The sequence below is a fragment of the Dermacentor albipictus genome, chromosome 1 (assembly GCF_038994185.2).
Source record: "Dermacentor albipictus isolate Rhodes 1998 colony chromosome 1, USDA_Dalb.pri_finalv2, whole genome shotgun sequence".
NCBI lineage: Eukaryota > Metazoa > Arthropoda > Arachnida > Ixodida > Ixodidae > Dermacentor > Dermacentor albipictus.
Window position 1 is genome coordinate 293998773 of NC_091821.1, and position 17393 is coordinate 294016165.

At 45.6% G+C, this 17393-nt stretch overlaps 1 protein-coding gene across 9 annotated transcripts in view; it reads right to left on the bottom strand.

Annotated features, from left to right (window-relative positions):
* Positions 1 to 17393, bottom strand: part of LOC135921904 (peptide transporter family 1-like) — a 785940-nt gene that overhangs the window by 341530 nt on the left and 427017 nt on the right. The window contains exons 1-2 of one of the 9 annotated variants that reach the window (XM_070531440.1): positions 15029 to 15035; positions 14871 to 14903 (exon numbers count right to left, since the gene is read on the bottom strand). The exons of 6 other annotated variants lie outside the window; for them this stretch is intronic. Coding sequence is in view for 1 of the 3 variants with exons in the window: in XM_070531432.1 (XP_070387533.1) it covers positions 14871 to 14903 (33 nt within the window). In the remaining 2 variants the exon portion in view is untranslated. Of the gene's footprint in view, positions 1 to 1528; positions 2174 to 14870; positions 14904 to 15028; positions 15036 to 17393 lie in introns of those variants that run through there. 2 more of the 9 variants (XM_070531432.1, XM_070531438.1) reach the window with 2 other exon arrangements.

Consider the following 17393-nt stretch of genomic DNA (forward strand, 5'->3'; position numbering starts at 1 on the left):
CGCTGAAAGATGAGAGGTCGGCGTCCCTTTTAAGGTATTCTTATGGTGGCTTAGGCGCTCGTTGATGCAGTTGCCCGTCTGCCCAATGTAGACTTTTCTCCAAGGGAGAGGAATTCGATAAGCTGGGCCTACGGCGCAGGAAACGAGGGGTTTGCGATGATTCACAGGGCAAACAACAGTTCAACCACGTGCCTTTCTCTCAATCGCAACACAAGCCTCATCTACTTTAGTGTTGCCTGAAAAAACATTCACGTCAAAACCTTTTGCTATCTTCTTTAAACAATGGGACAATCTTCCAACATATGCCACGGCAGCATGTTTACTACTCCTTTTAACACCCATGTCCTCAGTTTTGACAGGACGAGAAATAGTTTCCGATTTGTCTCGGACGCCGACACAACAAGCACATGCACAAGGTACCCTGCATTTGTTAAATAGACAACCTGTTGCCGAAAACCATCGTAACATTTTCATAGGCAAGACTTTCTAAGGACGAGCTGCAGAGAATTGTGGGCAATAGAGTTCGTCATATTCTTTGAATTACCGGACAAATGACTAAGTGCTTTTTGGAACGTGGGTCGGAAGACCAGCAAAGGTGGTTTTGTTCAATAAACAAGCGTAGGTCGAGAAACTGCAATGAGTTATCTTCTGGCAATTTGCAAGTGAAATCTCAACAAAAAGCTCTTTCCTTGAAAATCTTCAACAGGTTGATATGATGAGAAGGGGAACAATTCCTCCTAAGAAGAATAAAAAAAATCATCGACGTAGCGAACGATCTTCACTACTAGATTACGTGCATCACATTCTACCAGCCGATCTACGAGACTCAAAAAGATGTCGCTTAAAATCGGTGCCACCCTCGAGCCAATGCACAGTACGACCGCCTTGCAATGTTGCAAACTTGTACTTCAAATAGAAGGTCAGGAGCTCTAGAAATGCTTCAACAGTTACCAAGCTGCTCTTAAAAATTGCGATTTCATCATTGTGCGCGATTATACAATCTTTGACAGACTTCATAGATTGGTCACGTGGGAGACAAACGAATAAATGTTTTATGTCTAGACTAACGGCGTTACAATAATCTGGCTTATCTTTCAGCTAGAAATAAGTATCACATGATTTAGAAACTCTAAAATGGTCTTTTACATCTAGGGCAGATAGGTGCTTCCACAGGTAGCAGGATCTTTTGCATTACCACGTGTGGCGTTCAGAGACAATAGACCGAAACAGGACATACACTTCGTGTGTTTTGGATGCAAAGAAAACCTGAAAGGTGTCCTATTACCAGCTGAGGCGATGTGGTCAAGGCCACACTCAACCAAAAAAGTCATAGCTTGCTCCTTCACGCGGCTAGACTTTGTGTAAACGGGCTTGAAATTCTTCGAAATAGGGCCCATAGCGTTCGCTGAAAAAGCATTCTCCTGAAGAACAACAAAACGTCCCTCTTTGTCCGACACCATCAGTCTTAATTGGTTGTCGACAAAAAAGTTCACAAGCGGACTCAAATTTCCAGAAGGTCTAGGCATACCTTTTAGTTGAGAAGCGGCGGAGACGGGTGACCTTTAGTACCAACTTCGCTCAGCTTCGGGAACCCGGTGCGAGATGGAGCGAGTCACGGCCAAGGTCACGGTCAAGCACAGAAAGCTTAGGCGAAAAACTAAATTTTCAGCCGAGTTTCATGACACTACGTAGCTTGTCAGGGACGGCGACGTCATCGAGGATCTGCACATCCACCTTTTGGGGGTTGTGCTTCTTTCTGGTGGGCAAATTGAGGCAAACACAGTTCTAAAGGTACCCGTGACACGTTCAGTCGTCAAGTGCCACTCATCGTAAGCGCTGTGGCGCTTGCCAAGGCTCCTATAGGTCAAACACTTTGCCCGTAGACAGCCGCTGAAGCGCCTGGCTTGACGCCACCATTAGAACTGGAGCAGGCGACAAAAACGCCGCTCGTGACCTGGTGAAGTTTGCAAGAAAGCAAACATTCTCTCAAGGTCAAGAGGGCACACCGAAGCTTTTGCACACTACGAAGCGGTACGTTCCCGGTAGAGACAAATGGCGATGACAGATGAAAGCAGGACAGCGTTGGTTAAGTCGGGTGGTTGACACAACACGCAGCCCGTCAAACGAGAATCAAATTGCAGCAAGGTAGAAACATGGGCGAGTTCTAAAGGATGTACACTTATTCATCAGCGCGAAAACAGGCACAGAGGTAGGCCACGTGATGAGCGCTAAGAACTGAAACTTATCGAACAAAACGCTTGAAAAAGCAAACAAGAATAAACCAACTTCCTGCTGGCGAAGAAAATCTAAGTCACGTGGCAATAGTTTCTGAACAAGTCCGTTTCAAAATCTAGCGCTTTTGTCGGCGTTCGAGAGACTCAACGATAAATTTTAATCTCGTCCTGTTAAAACTGAGGACATGGGCATTAAGAGGAGCAGTAAATTTGCTCTCATGCCGTATGGTCATGGAGTTTCCCATCGTTTTAAGAAGATCGCAAAAGATTTTGATGGGGATGTTGTTCATCCGACCAACCGTAAAGTAGGTAAGGCTTGTGCTGCGATTAAAGGAAAGACAGGTGGTCCATCTGTTGGTTGCCCTGTGAATCATCGCAAACCCCTCGTTTCCTGCGACGTAGGCGTAGTTTATCAATTCCTCTCCCTTGCAGAAAAGCCTACATTGGGCAGAGGAGCAACTGCATCGATGAGCGCCTGCACCAGCACAAGTATACCTTAAAGGGAACGGCGACCTGTCATCTTTAAGCGTATTGAAGCTCATGTAGGTGCAAACCTTTCTTGCAAAAAATTGACATCATCATGAAGAATAAAGACAGAAAGGCTCGTAAACTTGCTGAAGCCTTCCATATAGAAAGGTTGCGCGATGATTGTGTATCTGAGCCATCTGTCCTTATGCTAGATTGTGAAACGCACTTGCTCAGTAACTGTTTCCACGTGATTTAGATTTCCTGCGCACGCAGGCCATTGGTTTATTCGTCTTTTATTTTTAGGCGTTTTGTTCAAGAAATTTCAGTTAGACAGCGCTCGTCCTGTGTTCTACCTCTGTGTCTTCCATTGTTTTCGTGGTGACTAATAAATATGCATCCTTTACAAGTGGCCTACCTTTCTACCTTAGTGCAGTTAGTAAACAGTGCGGGTGGCCGGTTGCGGGCGCGACGTCGAGAGAAGAGAGGGCGAGCGGCGGCACCCTGCATGGTGCTTGCGAGGCGCATGGGGATTGGGAGGCAGAGAAATGAGCGTGGCACAGGCCGGCTCTGGCTCGAAGGGAGCAACGGGTCTCTTTCATAAACATCATAGCCCCGTGGTTCATCCTGTTGGCGTTTTCGACAAAACCGCGATAAATACCCGCGAATACCACAATAATAAAAAATTTGGGGGGGGGGGGGGCGAACGACAGGCACGGTAATATGAAGGGGCAGGTGCACAGGCTGCTAGATACGCCAGATACTTGTGAGCAGTAACAGGAGGCGCTGTTTGAACGAAGCAAGGATGCATAGCATTAACCTGGGCATACGAGGTCGGCGGTGTTAAAGGGGTACAGCTCGCAACACAGGCGATGGAGGCTCTTTGATGGTGTCGCGCAGGCCAGGAAACGAAGATTGAGGCTGAATGAAGATGGACTCAACAGGCCATGCGCTTGGTGCTATTCGCGTATAAACGCCCCAATTATCATAAGCACGTCCGTATCCAAGGAAGGACGCACGTCACTAGCAGTAAACGGATGGCCTGCAGTGGATCCAGGTGTTGGCAAGTCGCGATTATATCGTCAACAGTACTCAGATTCTTGATCGCCAGTTCCTTGAGCGCGACGTATCCAATGCCCTTTAGGATGTGACGAACGTGGTCGGATCCTATCATGGTGGCGTCAACACGGCGACAAAGGGCGATGAGGTCTTCGATATAAGACGTGTGTGTTTCCCGGGAAGATGCATGGATCCATCAAGCTTTTCATGATGACCTGAAAGCGGACGTTCTGGGTGCCGAAAATCTGCCTAAGCTGCTGTTTGAACGCCACGCAGTCAGGCAAGCTCCTTTCGCGGTTAAGAAACTTAGTATTGGCAACGTCAGCGAGGTAGAAGGCAACGTTTCGAAGCTTGTGCAAATCATCCCACTGGTTAAAACTCACCCATCCGCTCGTAATGCTTCAGCCAGTCTTCAACGGCGCCGTCACCACGAAGGTCAGCGAACAAGGCTGCGTCACAGTGTCAAGTGCTGACGGTTCTGAAGGAGAGGCCGGTTGGGCGGAGATGGTGATGCCGGAGGTTCCTCTCGCGGCATGGCGTCGGAAAGCAAGCAGCGACCTGAACGAAGCTCCAGGGGAACTTCAAAACGTTGAGGACCAAGGAATCGAGAAAAACTTCGACTGCTTCCGAGGCAGCTGTAATACCTCGACGCTTTATTGAAGAGGCCGCGCGCTGAAGAGGATGACGATGAACAGTGAACAGCATACAGTGGACATCGTTATTTGGACATTTGGACAAGATGATGTTTATGGATATTTCGTGCCATCTAGCCAGCAGTATAGTTGGCCAAACGCACGCTGTCAGTATCTCAAATAGCGGAAGCATATTCGACCTTAGGTTGGATTAGTGTTTAAATAAGCTCGCTTGCACGTCTTTTGAGTCGCCTACGACTTTATATAACGAGCATGACAACGAGTACACTCATGCCAAAGCATCCCCATCTTGATGAGAACAACTGTGCGATGCACATAATGTCCACCTCGTCCACTGCTGTGTTGTAGCCACCGAAATACGTGCACAGAGGCCACCGTATCTGTTTCAAGAAACCGTGACAAGATCTATACAACATTTTTTATTAATTAGGAATAATCGATAATTATCAGTGAACTACCATTCATATAATTCAATTATTTATTCTTAATTTAATTAATACAATGCTTCCAATCGCTACCCCTAACCAACAAGCTATAACCTCAGTCTGAATGATCTGAAGAACAAGTAAGCGAGCAAGAGCAGGCTGTTCTTCACAGTATTGCTGTCGCAGTAAATGAGTTCAGCACCGTAGGATGTGCTGATGTGTGTTATATATGTTCTAGTCTCACTACGTGTTATTCCCAGCAATGACCCACCAGCATCATTTATCTCGAGGCTATCTGAATGCAGATTTCATTTTCTCTATCTGAGCACCTATATACATAATATGCTTCCGTAACCAAACGCCCCAATGGGGCGCTTGCACGGCATTTGCGGCAAGTTGCCGAAGGACCACGCCCGGCAAACATCGTCACTGGCCCTGCCGTCTTTTGCCTGTGAACACCGCGAAGAGCCTTGCAGCAAATGCCACGAATAATATTTTAAAGCATGGCTTTTGTACTGTCGCAAGGTGGTGCATTTTGGCAATTTTGTCTGTATACCGGTGCCACCAGTGGTGAACACCTGTAAAAAAGTTTGCCGTATACAAGCCAAAAAGACAGGCGGCCGGTAATATTTCCGAAAGATAGGTATAGCTGCCCAAATCTTTAACTAGCGTGCGCGAGCGGCTAATTTTCTGTGCGTCAGCGCCAAAGGACGGAGCCCTGTTGCAAAGAGGGCGAGAGTAAGCGCATGTCCCCAAAGCGCGCTCAGCGGGGCTGTTAGGCTATTCCTTCATCAGGACGCCATCCCTTCTTAGCGCACTTCAGGCGAACAGGCAGCGTGAGTAGGCAAATGGTTCTGCTCGTGTTTTATGCTTCAAAGATCACAAAGCAATCTAGGAAATAAAATTTAACGATACGTCACGCGCCCCCAGTCATGAGCTAAGCCGAAGAATATGGAGCATTCATTCGTTACTTGCTGACGCAAACGCCTTCTTTTTTTTATCTGTAGAAAGGGCCGTTATGGGAACCGTGCATGCTTTATAAAGCCTCAGTGTGGCCGCGAAGCTTTGACTCTCGTTACCACGCGTATTCAAACCGATCGCCCATGATCGATGCTCTAGATCGCCGATTTCGACATGTTGGAGCCGTTTCTTATTCACGTAAGATCATCCAGTAGTTAATACAGACACTATATACGCTTTAAGAATCAGTTTAGATTTTCGCGCTCCGGCGACCTTCTGATTTTTGACCGACCTTTCTTGCGAACTAATGCCAGTATATTGTAGCGCATAAAGAGCCGTGGCTGCCACCTTCTGCCGCGCTCGAGAAGAAAGCGTGCCACTCACAATTACGCTGCACTAGCATCAAAATTTTGTAATCAAATGACTGCCAGCAAGTCAAGAATTTAATTATATCGCCGGCTTTGCTGACCGACCTGGCAGAGCGCTGATAATTAACCGAAAATGACGCCAGCTGTTCCCGAGTCGTTTTATACAGCCAAAGTGCATTTATGAAGGTCCGACGCATGCCCAACATGTGCACCTGGCATCTCCAACCAGTTTCCAAGAGCAAGGGGCGCTGCGCAGTTATCGCTCCCATGGCGTCGTCCCGCGCGGCTGCGTCGCGAGAAAATCCTCGTGCTCGAAACTATGCTGCACCCGCACTTCAATTTAGTGATGAGGACACGAGGTTCCGAAGAGAACAGCAAAGCATATTCAAGCTCTGACGGCGACTATGTTTTGAGTCAGCATGGGACATCGGCAACTATTCATCGGCGAGTTCCCATTACGGCCTTGAGCGGTCTCCTTACCTGCCGATCTTTTTGCTCGACCTGAGAGCTGTATTCATTATCTTCAGGGCGCGTACTTCGCTGGGTTATGTTGTGCTGCCATCGGCAGCAAAGAAACTTCCGCTCACGCCAAGAAGGCCTCCCGTAGCACATCTTGGCCTAGCACTACAGATTAGCGTAAGACAGTTTACAACCGGTGTGGGATTTCTTTCCACTCTTCTCTGCAGAGGTGATAAGGACAACCTGCAAAAATCCAAACAGACATGCTTGGATGCATGATCTTGTAGCTGCCCAGCTACGCTGACAGCGATCGGCCCTGAAAGAGGTGCATGACTCTAGACAAACTGCTCAAGTACGTTCCTTGGACTTCTCATCAGACCATCCTCAGAAGATGCGGGAAAGGCTGAACTGCCAAATGTGTTACGAGGACCGCCAAGTTGAACAAAAAACAGACGTTTTGTAGGAAAAGTGCGGAGTGCACGTATGCTTCACAAAATCCGGGAACTGCTTCACTGCATAGCACAAGCGATGAACTGGTCTTAATTTCTTTTTGTATCCAAAAAACGGCGGTGTACAGAGCATTTATTTTTTCAGACATTATTCCTGGGTTACTTATATTTGAAATGTATGTTCTAATTTTCCTTTGATAATGATGTTTGTTGTAGAGATCATGTTTTTTTATTGTTGTGGTTTATCAATTGGCCGGAAAATATGGCGCTTTCTAGAATTTTGATGTTTTACTTAATTTTTTTTTCGCAATGTATGCTTTTTTGGAAAGAGGCTTTCATTATGCAGAATATGCTATGCTGCAATGTGTGCTGAAATATTATTTATGATGGCAAATAATGCTTTGCCGAGCCCTATAAAAAACAACCGTTTTCTCGCGGTAACCAAGGAGTTAAGGCCACTGTGAAACTTAGACTGAGTGAACCTGCTCTACAGGCCGGGCTCATGACAGTTTACAACATTTGTCAAAATTCCACCCCATATACCACAAGCGAAAACACTCGGAATTATAGGAATGTAATTGAGCGGCTCATCGCAGAAGGAAATCGCTCAAGCAACTAGAGTGGCTGAGGTTTCAGTGGACAGAATGACACGTGCCTACAGGGACGCGGACCGAATCAAAGAAGCTGCTCGCTGCGTCACTAAAAAAACAACCGATGAAGAAGCCTGTGTTATTGACAACCCATTCATAACCGCGGGTGAGGGCTTCCCTCGGCCTTAATGTGTCTGATAAAATAATTAAGCGACGGCTAAAGGAGGCAGGGATCACAAACAGGACGGCTGCACAGATGCCCCCGCTCACCGACAGTGCAGCAGCAAAGAGGCTCGGCTTCGCTCAAGAGCATCTTCAATGGACAGCCGATTGGCAAATCGTGTTTACAGATGAAAGTAGCTTCTGCACTCAGTGGGACCAGAAACAAGAAGAACACCTGCCAGTCGGCAAAAGGTAAATCATCTTACTTTTGCCTTTTGACCCAGTTGCTTGCTTTCTTATTTACCATACGCATTATTAGTTTGGTTAGCGACTGTCATTAATTGACATTAAATATTATTTTTAATGTATGAGCCCCGCTGCGTCCAAGACTTAGCGTGGAAGCTTGAGCATGTTGGTCATTCATTGGAAAAGGACTCAGTGCAAAAAAGGCAAGGCCACGAGGGAGTGACACGCGCACAGCGCTGACTTACAACAGCTTATTCACGAAGCAATGAAGGAATAAGTATAAGGGGTGCTACCATGCGCAATATGTGAATGATCGGCGAAAACCTTGGAATATAATTTGCAATACTGATAACGATAGCTACGTACCTACAGAGCACACAAAATGTTTGCCATTGAAGCCCTGTCGAGATACGCCATTTCCCGAGGTGAAAGTGCAATCGAAGGAGAACTGACGCACCGGCTATCAAACTTCCTAATGAAATCTGCCTCAATGATTTCATGTGTAAGCTATGTTTAACCAGCACTTCGTTTTTTTTTTCAAAGTAGGGCTTACACCCATGGTCACAGCAATGAATACCCATAATTACTTTGTTTAGCGCAAAACAACGGACACAAGGCGTCGTCTTTCTTGTGTCCGTTGTTTTGTGCTAAACAAAGTAATTATGGATTCGCACCAACTAGCCCGCCAACGCATTGTGATGAATGCCCAGATGGCCCTGTACCGTGTTGTACACATTGTTATGGTGCTTCCTAAGACGATCATTTAAGCCCTTTCCTGTCCGTCACACGTACTTTTTTCCACAAGAGAGAGGAATCACCGACACCACGCCAGTAATGCAGGGCACTAAACACTTCCTGTGTTTCAAAGTACGATGGCCACGCCTGGCTTGTGAAGCAAATTTGCAAAGCTTTGCTAATTTTTCTCGAGCGGAAAGAACCACCGCAACACCAGCGCATTGCCCTACCCTCTTGAGTTTGTGGGACACATAACGTATATACGGAAGTACTGCAAGTTTTTTTCTTTTCCACTGGCGGACGTGGTACTCGATCAGGTTCGCCATGCTAGATTTGCTTAAAAAGCTTTGCGTGACAGCCGATACTACAGCCTTATTAAATATGGTACGCAAGAAGTGGCCAACCTGAGGATCAAAACTTTTTTGCATAGAATGCGGACGTGACCATCTGAGGGCACTGGCAAGGCACACATTAACGATTCCTCTTTTGGCTAATTTCGAATGGGCTGACGGGAAAGAGAGAAACGGTATCCCCCTCCTTGGCTCGAATGACCAGCACAAATGTCTACTGGACATGCACAGCCTGACGTCCAAAAACCTTGAATAGTTATTTTCGGGTAGCTTGTCTTTTTTGCGCTGTGTCCTTTTGCAACGTCCAGGAAGTCAAAGGACAGAAAATGTGTGAACGTGTGGGGGTTATCACGAAAGATGGCCTCGGTCGTCTCCACCACATTGTTGGTCGGGTGTGCTCCGAAGACTACCTACAAATAGTTGATCATCAGCTCCTTCGTCACGCGCTGGATGCACTGCACAGCGATGGGCAGTTTCTGCTGCAGCATGATCTTTCCTCAATCGACACGGCGTCTTGAAACCTAGACGTGATGACACCATATTGGCCGCGCAAGGGCGCGGACATGACCACCACAGAAGACGTCTGGGGCAGTTCAACACTTCTCAAAAATGGGCCTCCGTACAGCAACTGTGAACGAGTCCTGGGGGGACGCCAAACCTCGCACCGACTCCCTTCCACGTCGCATGTCCGCCGAGCTTTGCGGTGACATCACCCCCTACTCAACGGCCAGCGCGCACCGTGCACACCCTCATTTTTAAAAAAAATGTTGTTATGCTTTACGAACATATTTTGTTTTGTTCAGATGCAGCCACAGTGCTGTAATATTTATGACGGTAATGAAGATTATTCATTACGATCCTGACAATTGATGCGTGAGCCCGACCGAATTTTTTAGCAGCCTACCTAACCGATAGCATTTCAATATGCCTGAAGCTATAAAGCATGCACGGTTCCCATAACGGCCCTTTCTACAGATAAAAAAAAAGAAGGCGTTTGCGTCAGCAAGTAACGAATGAATGGTCCATATTCTTCGGCTTAGCTCATGACTGGGGGCGCGTGACGTATCGTTAAATTTTATTTCCTAGATTGCTTTGTGATCTTTGAAGCATAAAACACGAGCAGAACCATTTGCCTACTCACGCTGCCTGTTCGCCTGAAGTGCGCTAAGAAGCGGTGGCGTCCTGATGAAGGAATAGCCTAACAGCCCCGCTGAGCGCGCTTTGGGGACATGCGCTTACTCTCGCCCTCTTTGCAACAGGGCTCCGTCCTTTGGCGCTGACGCACAGAAAATTAGCCGCTCGCGCACGCTAGTTAAAGATTTGGGCAGCTATACCTATCTTTCGGAAATATTACCGGCCGCCTGTCTTTTTGGCTTGTATACGGCAAACTTTTTTACAGGTGTTCACCACTGGTGGTACCGGTATACAGACAAAATTGCCAAAATGCACCACCTTGCGACAATACAAAAGCCATGCTTTAAAATCATTATTCGTGGCATTTGCTGCAAGGCTCTTCGCGGTGGTCACAAGCAAAAGACGGCAGGGCCAGTGACAATGTTTGCCGGGCGTGGTCCTTCGGCAACTTGCCGCAAATGCTGTGCAAGCGCCACATTGGGGCGTTTGGTTACGGGAGCATATTATGTATATAGGTGCTCAGATAGAGAAAATGAAATCTGCATTCAGATAGCCTCGAGATCAATGATGCTGGTGGGTCATTGCTGGGAATAACACGTAGTGAGACTAGAATATACATAACACACATCAGCACATCGTACGGCGCTGAACTGAGCTGAACTGAAATGGGCCCCGCTGAGCGCTCTCTGAGGGCATTTATTTATTCTCGCCCTGTTGGCAACTTCGCTCCGTCCTTTGAGGCACAAGAAAATCGCTGCTCGCGCACTCTATTAAAGATTTGGGCGGCTGTATGACATGGATTTCTCAACGTTCTGGACAAGTCTACAATGAGGCGCATTCTTGCAGAAAAATGATGGGCGCAAAAAATTTGTCACATATCATGCATTAAGTCACCGTTCATGCGAATCAGTTCTCATATAAGCTCTCGCTGATTGTGTGGTCACCTGTTTACGGTTTCAGCCTCAGAGCAAACTAAGGAGTGTGCGATGGAGCGCGCCTACACGAGCGTTTTCTTGCTGTCTACGCAAGGCAGGCCTGTGCTGACTCAACTGATTGCACAACTCGCCCAGACCGGTCTCGTGACTTTCCCGCGGGCATTTCTCGAGCTTATCTGCAGTCAGCATTCCGAGCACGATTTTGCCATGGTTCTGTGCCTCCGCAAACAAGCTTCGAATGAAAGCATATGCGATAAAAGCAGTTGTTGGAAAACAGAGGGAAGGCGGGAGATGGAAGACCATGAACAAAACGAGAACACGGTGAAAGCAGCAGCCAACGTTTCGACTAGTGGACCTGTCTTCTTCAAGACGACGTATGCTTTCCTCGCCACAGTATACATACTGAAGGGGAGATGGAATAAGGTGGGTGGTTACGGCGACGAGCGAAGGTGTGCTAGCGGCGAGGGTGTCCCATTGAGAACAAAGGAGTGCTGTGCACCAGCGACACGGCCGTCTGTCCATCACGCGAGAGCGGCCGTGCGTCCGCGGGCGTGTTACAGGCGAGCCCTCTATTCCCTATCACCTATTAGAAAACGGTGCCCGTGAAAAAAATTAAAAATACTGAAATGAAATAAATACAAGCATACATACATACATACATATATATATATATATATATATATATATATATATATATATATATATATATATATATATATATATATATATATATATATATATATATATATATATATATATATATATATATATATATATATAGCGCATTCTGGTGTCGTCTCCCTTCTGTCCATGTTCGCCGGCGCTAAACATGCTTTCCGAGTCAGTTTACCAACACGCCCACCAAATGGCAATGCTGAAATATATATAAAAGAAGAGAAGAGAGAGAAAGGGAAGGAAAAAAACGCTATGCAACCAAACTAAGTGTTGTTGCCTATAGCTTGAAATTTAGCATACCGAATAGATCATAAGCTTCCCAAGGTTCAAGACTGAGCGTGTTGATATGGCATATAGGAGGTTGGATTGCGCAACACTTTGACGAGACAAGCAGAAGAGAAGCACACACCACACACACCACAAAGTCTTACTAGCAACTACCGTTTTATTCCCTTGCCAGTGGAATAAATAGAGGAAGATTATACATAGACGCCGACTACGGGGGGGAGGGGCTCCGGGGCTCGAGCTCCCTCCGGAATTCTCCGGAGGGGACTAAACCCTCCCCCCCACCCCGGCTAAGCTGTAGCCTACCCCTGCCCAACGTGTCATTACCAGAGTTTTGTCAACCACATCCATTGAGGTTTCTTTTCACTTGCCTCGACCTTTTCACTTCGAATTTTATTGTGCCGAATAGCTTAATGCACCATTGTTGGCCCCGACGGGCGCTCATTTTAATTTATGCTTCACTTTATTTCTGGTAATGCTGACAACAGGAGAACACGCGCATCACAACTTCCAGTAGCGGTTGCCTCGCGCGTATTTTTTCTCTTCAACATTGTCTTAAATTTCCACTGTAAACACCATGCACATACACAATATATTTAAATATACACACAAGACAAAGTTTGTTATATTTTTAAAGAAAAGGAAGTAGCGAATTAACAATTATTTCTGAAGGAATGGATAGCGTACGCCTAGCGAATGAATATGTTTCTTTGTGTTCACCTCGCTTCAAAATGCTTTGCGTGATTTTTAGACACTGAAAAAAACTTGTAGCCTTTAGTGAACCCTTTAGCGACCCTTTTATTAACGCGCGTGAAATGCACATGAATAATATATGTCTCAGTCTCGCTTCTCTTTCCGGTAAGTACCACTAACGACCAATTTAAGATACACTTCAAATAATTTAAAACATAGATAAGGGATCTATGCCCATTTCGGAGTCAGATAATGACGTCTGCCACCGTGTTCAAGCGGAAAACTCGAATGTTGCTCCCAACATTGTTGTCCAGTTTAATTTCGATATAGTGGAAGAGCCCGAATGGTCAGACTAGAAATGAAATCGACTTCATACTCTGCGCGAACCCTGGCATCATACAAGATGTAGACGTGCTCGGCAAGGTACGCTGCAGTGACCATGGGATGGTAAGAACTCGAATTAGCCTAGACTTGAGGAGGCAACGGAAGAAACTGGTACACAAGAAGCCATTCAATGAGTTAGCGGTAAGAGGAAAACTGGAGGAATTACGCATCAAGCTACAGAACAGGCATTCGGCTTTAACTCAGGAAGAGGACCTTAGTGTTGAAGCAATGAACGACAATCTCATGGGCATCATTAAGGAGTGCGCAATAGAAGTCGGTGGTAACGCCGTTAGACAGGAAACCAGTAAGCTATCGCAGGAGACAAAAGATCTGATCAAGAAACGCCAATGTATGAAAGCCTCTAACCCTACAGCTAGAATAGAACTGGCAGAACTTTCTAAGTTTATCAACAAGCGTAAGACAGCGGACATCAGGAACTATAATATGGATAGAATTGAACAGGCTCTCAGGAACAGAGGAAGCCTAAAAACAGTGAAGAAGAAACTAGGAATAGGCAAGAATCAGATGTGTGCGTTGAGAGACAAAGCCGGCAATATCGTTACTAATATGGATGAGATAGTTCAAGTGGCTGAGGAGTTCTACAGAGATTTATATAGTACCAGTGGCACCCACGACGATCGTGGAAGCGAAAATAGCCTAGAGGAATTCGAAATCCCACAGGTAACGCCAGAAGAAGTAAAGAAAGCCTTAGGAGCTATGCAAAGGGGGAAGGCAGCTGGGGAGGATCAGGTAACAGCATATTTGTTGAAGCATGGTGGTCAGATTGTTCTAGAGAAACTGGCCACCCTGTATACGCAATGCCTCATAACCTTGAGCGTACCGGAATCTTGGAAAAATGCTAACATAATCCTAATCCATAAGAAAGGGGACGCCAAAGACTTGAAAAATTATAGACCGATCAGCTTACTGTCCGTCGCCTACAAAGTATCTACTAAGGTAGTCGCAAATAGAATCAGGAACACCTTTAACTTCTGTCAACCAAAGGACCAGGCACGACTCCGTAAAGGCTACTCAACAATAGACCATATTCACACTATCAATCAGGTGATAGAAAAATGTGCAGAATATAACCAACCCTTATATATAGCTTTCATTGATTACGAGAAAGCGTTTGATTCAGTCGAAACCTCAGCAGTCATGGAGGCATTACGGAATCAGGGTGTAGATGAGCCATATGTAAAAATACTGGAAGATATCTATAGCGGCTCGACAGCCACCGTAGTCCTCCACAAAGAAAGCAACAAAATCCCAAAAAAGAAAGGCGTCAGACAGGGAGATACGATCTCTCCAATGCTATTCACCGCATGTTTACAGGAGGTATTCAGAGACCTGGAGTGGGAAGAATGGGGGATAAAAGTTGATGGAGAATACCTTAGCAACTTGCGATTCGCTGATGATATTGCCTTGCTTAGTAACTCAGGAGACCAATTGCAATGCATGCTCACTGACCTGGAGAGGCAAAGCAGAAGGGTGGGTCTGAAAATTAAGCTGCAGAAAACTAAAGTAATGTTTAACAGTCTCGGAAGAGAACAGCAGTTTACGATAGGTAGCGAGGCACTGGAAGTGTTAAGGGAATACATCTACTTACGGCAGGTAGTGACCACGGATCCGGATCATGAGACTGAAATAACCAGAAGAATAAGAATGGGCTGGGGTGCGTTTGGCAGGCATTCTCAAATCATGAACAGCAGGTTGCCACTATCCCTCAAAAGGAAAGTATAACAGCTGTGTGTTACCAGTACTCACATATGGGGCAGAAACCTGGAGGCTTACGAAAAGGGTTCTGCTGAAGTTGAGGACGACGCAACGAGCTATGGAAAGAAGAATGATCGGTGTAACGTTAAGGGATAAGAAAAGAGCAGATTGGGTGAGGCAACAAACGCGGGTAAATGAGATCTTAGTTGAAATAAAGAAAAAGAAATGGACATGGGCCGGACATGTAATGAGGAGGGGAGATAACCGATGGTCATTAAGGGTTACGGACTGGATTCCAAGGGAAGGGAAGCGTAGCAGGGGGCGGCAGAAAGTTAGGTGGGCGGATGACATTAAGACGTTTGCAGGGACAACATGGCCACAATTAGTACATGACCGGGGTAGTTGGAGAAGTATGGGAAAGGCCTTTGCCCTGCAGTGGTTGTAACTAGGCTGATGATGATGATGATGAAGCGTGATATTATGCTCGAGAAGGCAAGAAAGTTTTCGACGCGTGACTTTGGCCATAAGTCTAGCGAACCTGTGTTCATCAACGAGCACCTTTACTCGTCTATGAAACAGTTGCTCGCAATGGCAATCGCGCAAAACAAAGCCGAAAAACTGGCGCTTTGCTTGGACACGTGGTGGAAAGGTGTACGCGCGAAAAGAGGAAAAATCTCCTGTCCTGCACATCCGTGGTGCGCATGACGTAGAAAAGATTGTGCAAACTGTTCCGGTTTTCGCGAGCCTGAGCAGTCTATCTTGAATGATGAACGAGTCACCGCGAGATGTCAGCAACATAATTCAACTCCGATGTATGCTTTTCTTGCCTACACCTTAACATTCGTTCAGCTACACACAAAGAAGATGAGTTATCAGTATTTCTAGACGAGTTTAGTTGCCAGTTCGACGCCATCATGTTGACTGAAACATGGTATACATGTGGCGAAGAAATTTACAAGCCGGACGGATATCAGAGCTTCTTTGTAAATCGATCCCGTAGGATGGGGGGTGGGCTTGCTATCTTGGTTAAAAATATGTTCGACTGTGAAGTTCTTTCGGAATTTTCGTTTATATGCAACGAAGTTTAATGTTTAACTTTGTTATCACACAATTATATTCATTCCGTAGTGTACCGAACCCCTAATGCTGACATAATTACCTTTATTGAATTTCTGGACCGCCTCTTCAGCTACGTAAGCGACAAGTTCATTTTAATTCTTGAGGGCGACTTTAACATTGATCTCCTGAAACGACCTCTTTCGCAGGAAGCTCTTTTACTAACTGTGGAATCGACTGGTAATTGCATACTGACTCAGACGGCTACACGCGTTACGATGCAGACAGCCACACTTATTGATGTATTTATCTCTAACGTAAATACTAGTAGCCAACTTTCAGGCGTACTACACAGTTCTATCAGCGACCATTAACCCATCTATGTGCTGCTGAATTGTGCCACAAATAAACAACTTATCAGCGCAGAATACTGTGCAAAATATTACTCCGGACATCCCCGCGTCCTTTTTTTCTGTTCTTTCAAATGAAAACTGGGATCACGTCTTTTCTTCTAAGACTGTAGATGCGGCGTATGAGGCATTCATCCCCTGTTTTAAACGCGTATACCAAGATCATTTCGCTGAGAAAACTGTAAAAAAGTCCACTAGAAGTCACAAGCCATGCATAAATCGAGATTGCCTTCGAATTATTAAAAAGTCAAACGAGTTTTACAAGAAATTTATGAGGACCGAGTCCCTTGCTGACCTAGGCAAGTTTAAATAATACCGCAATAAAGCAACGTCGTTTCTCAAAAACGAAAAAATAAACTTTCTGCACAATGAGTTGGACAGGGAGTTCTGTGGTGGTAGCGCACAAGTTTGGAAAGAAGTTAATAAATTATTGAACCGAGCACAGTCTACGTCAGGAGTTAGAGCTTTGGTTTGAAGGTGAACGTATTGAGGGTGTCGCATTTGCAGAGAAATTTAATGTTTTTCAAAGATATTATAAATACCGGTCTGAGTTAAGATTCTGCTTGGAACACTATACGACGGAATAGCAATAGTATATTTTCGGAACCTGCGGATGACACTGAAGTGTGCAGTATTTTTACTTCCTTTAAGAACAACAGGTCTTGTGATATAGATGGCATTCAAATATCACCTGTAAAATTTGTCCTCACTCTAATAGCACCAGTATTAACTTATATTTATAAACTTGCCTTATCAAGCGGGTCCTTTCCAAAGCAGATGCAGAAATCTAAGGTAACAGTATTATACAAAAGCGGTGATAAAAATAGCATGTCAAGTTACTGACCTATTTCCATTTTACCACTTTTTTCGAAAGGGTTTGAGAAAATTATTGAAATCGGTTAATGAAATTTTGCTATAGGTTTAAATTGTTGTCAACATAGAGTGGGCAC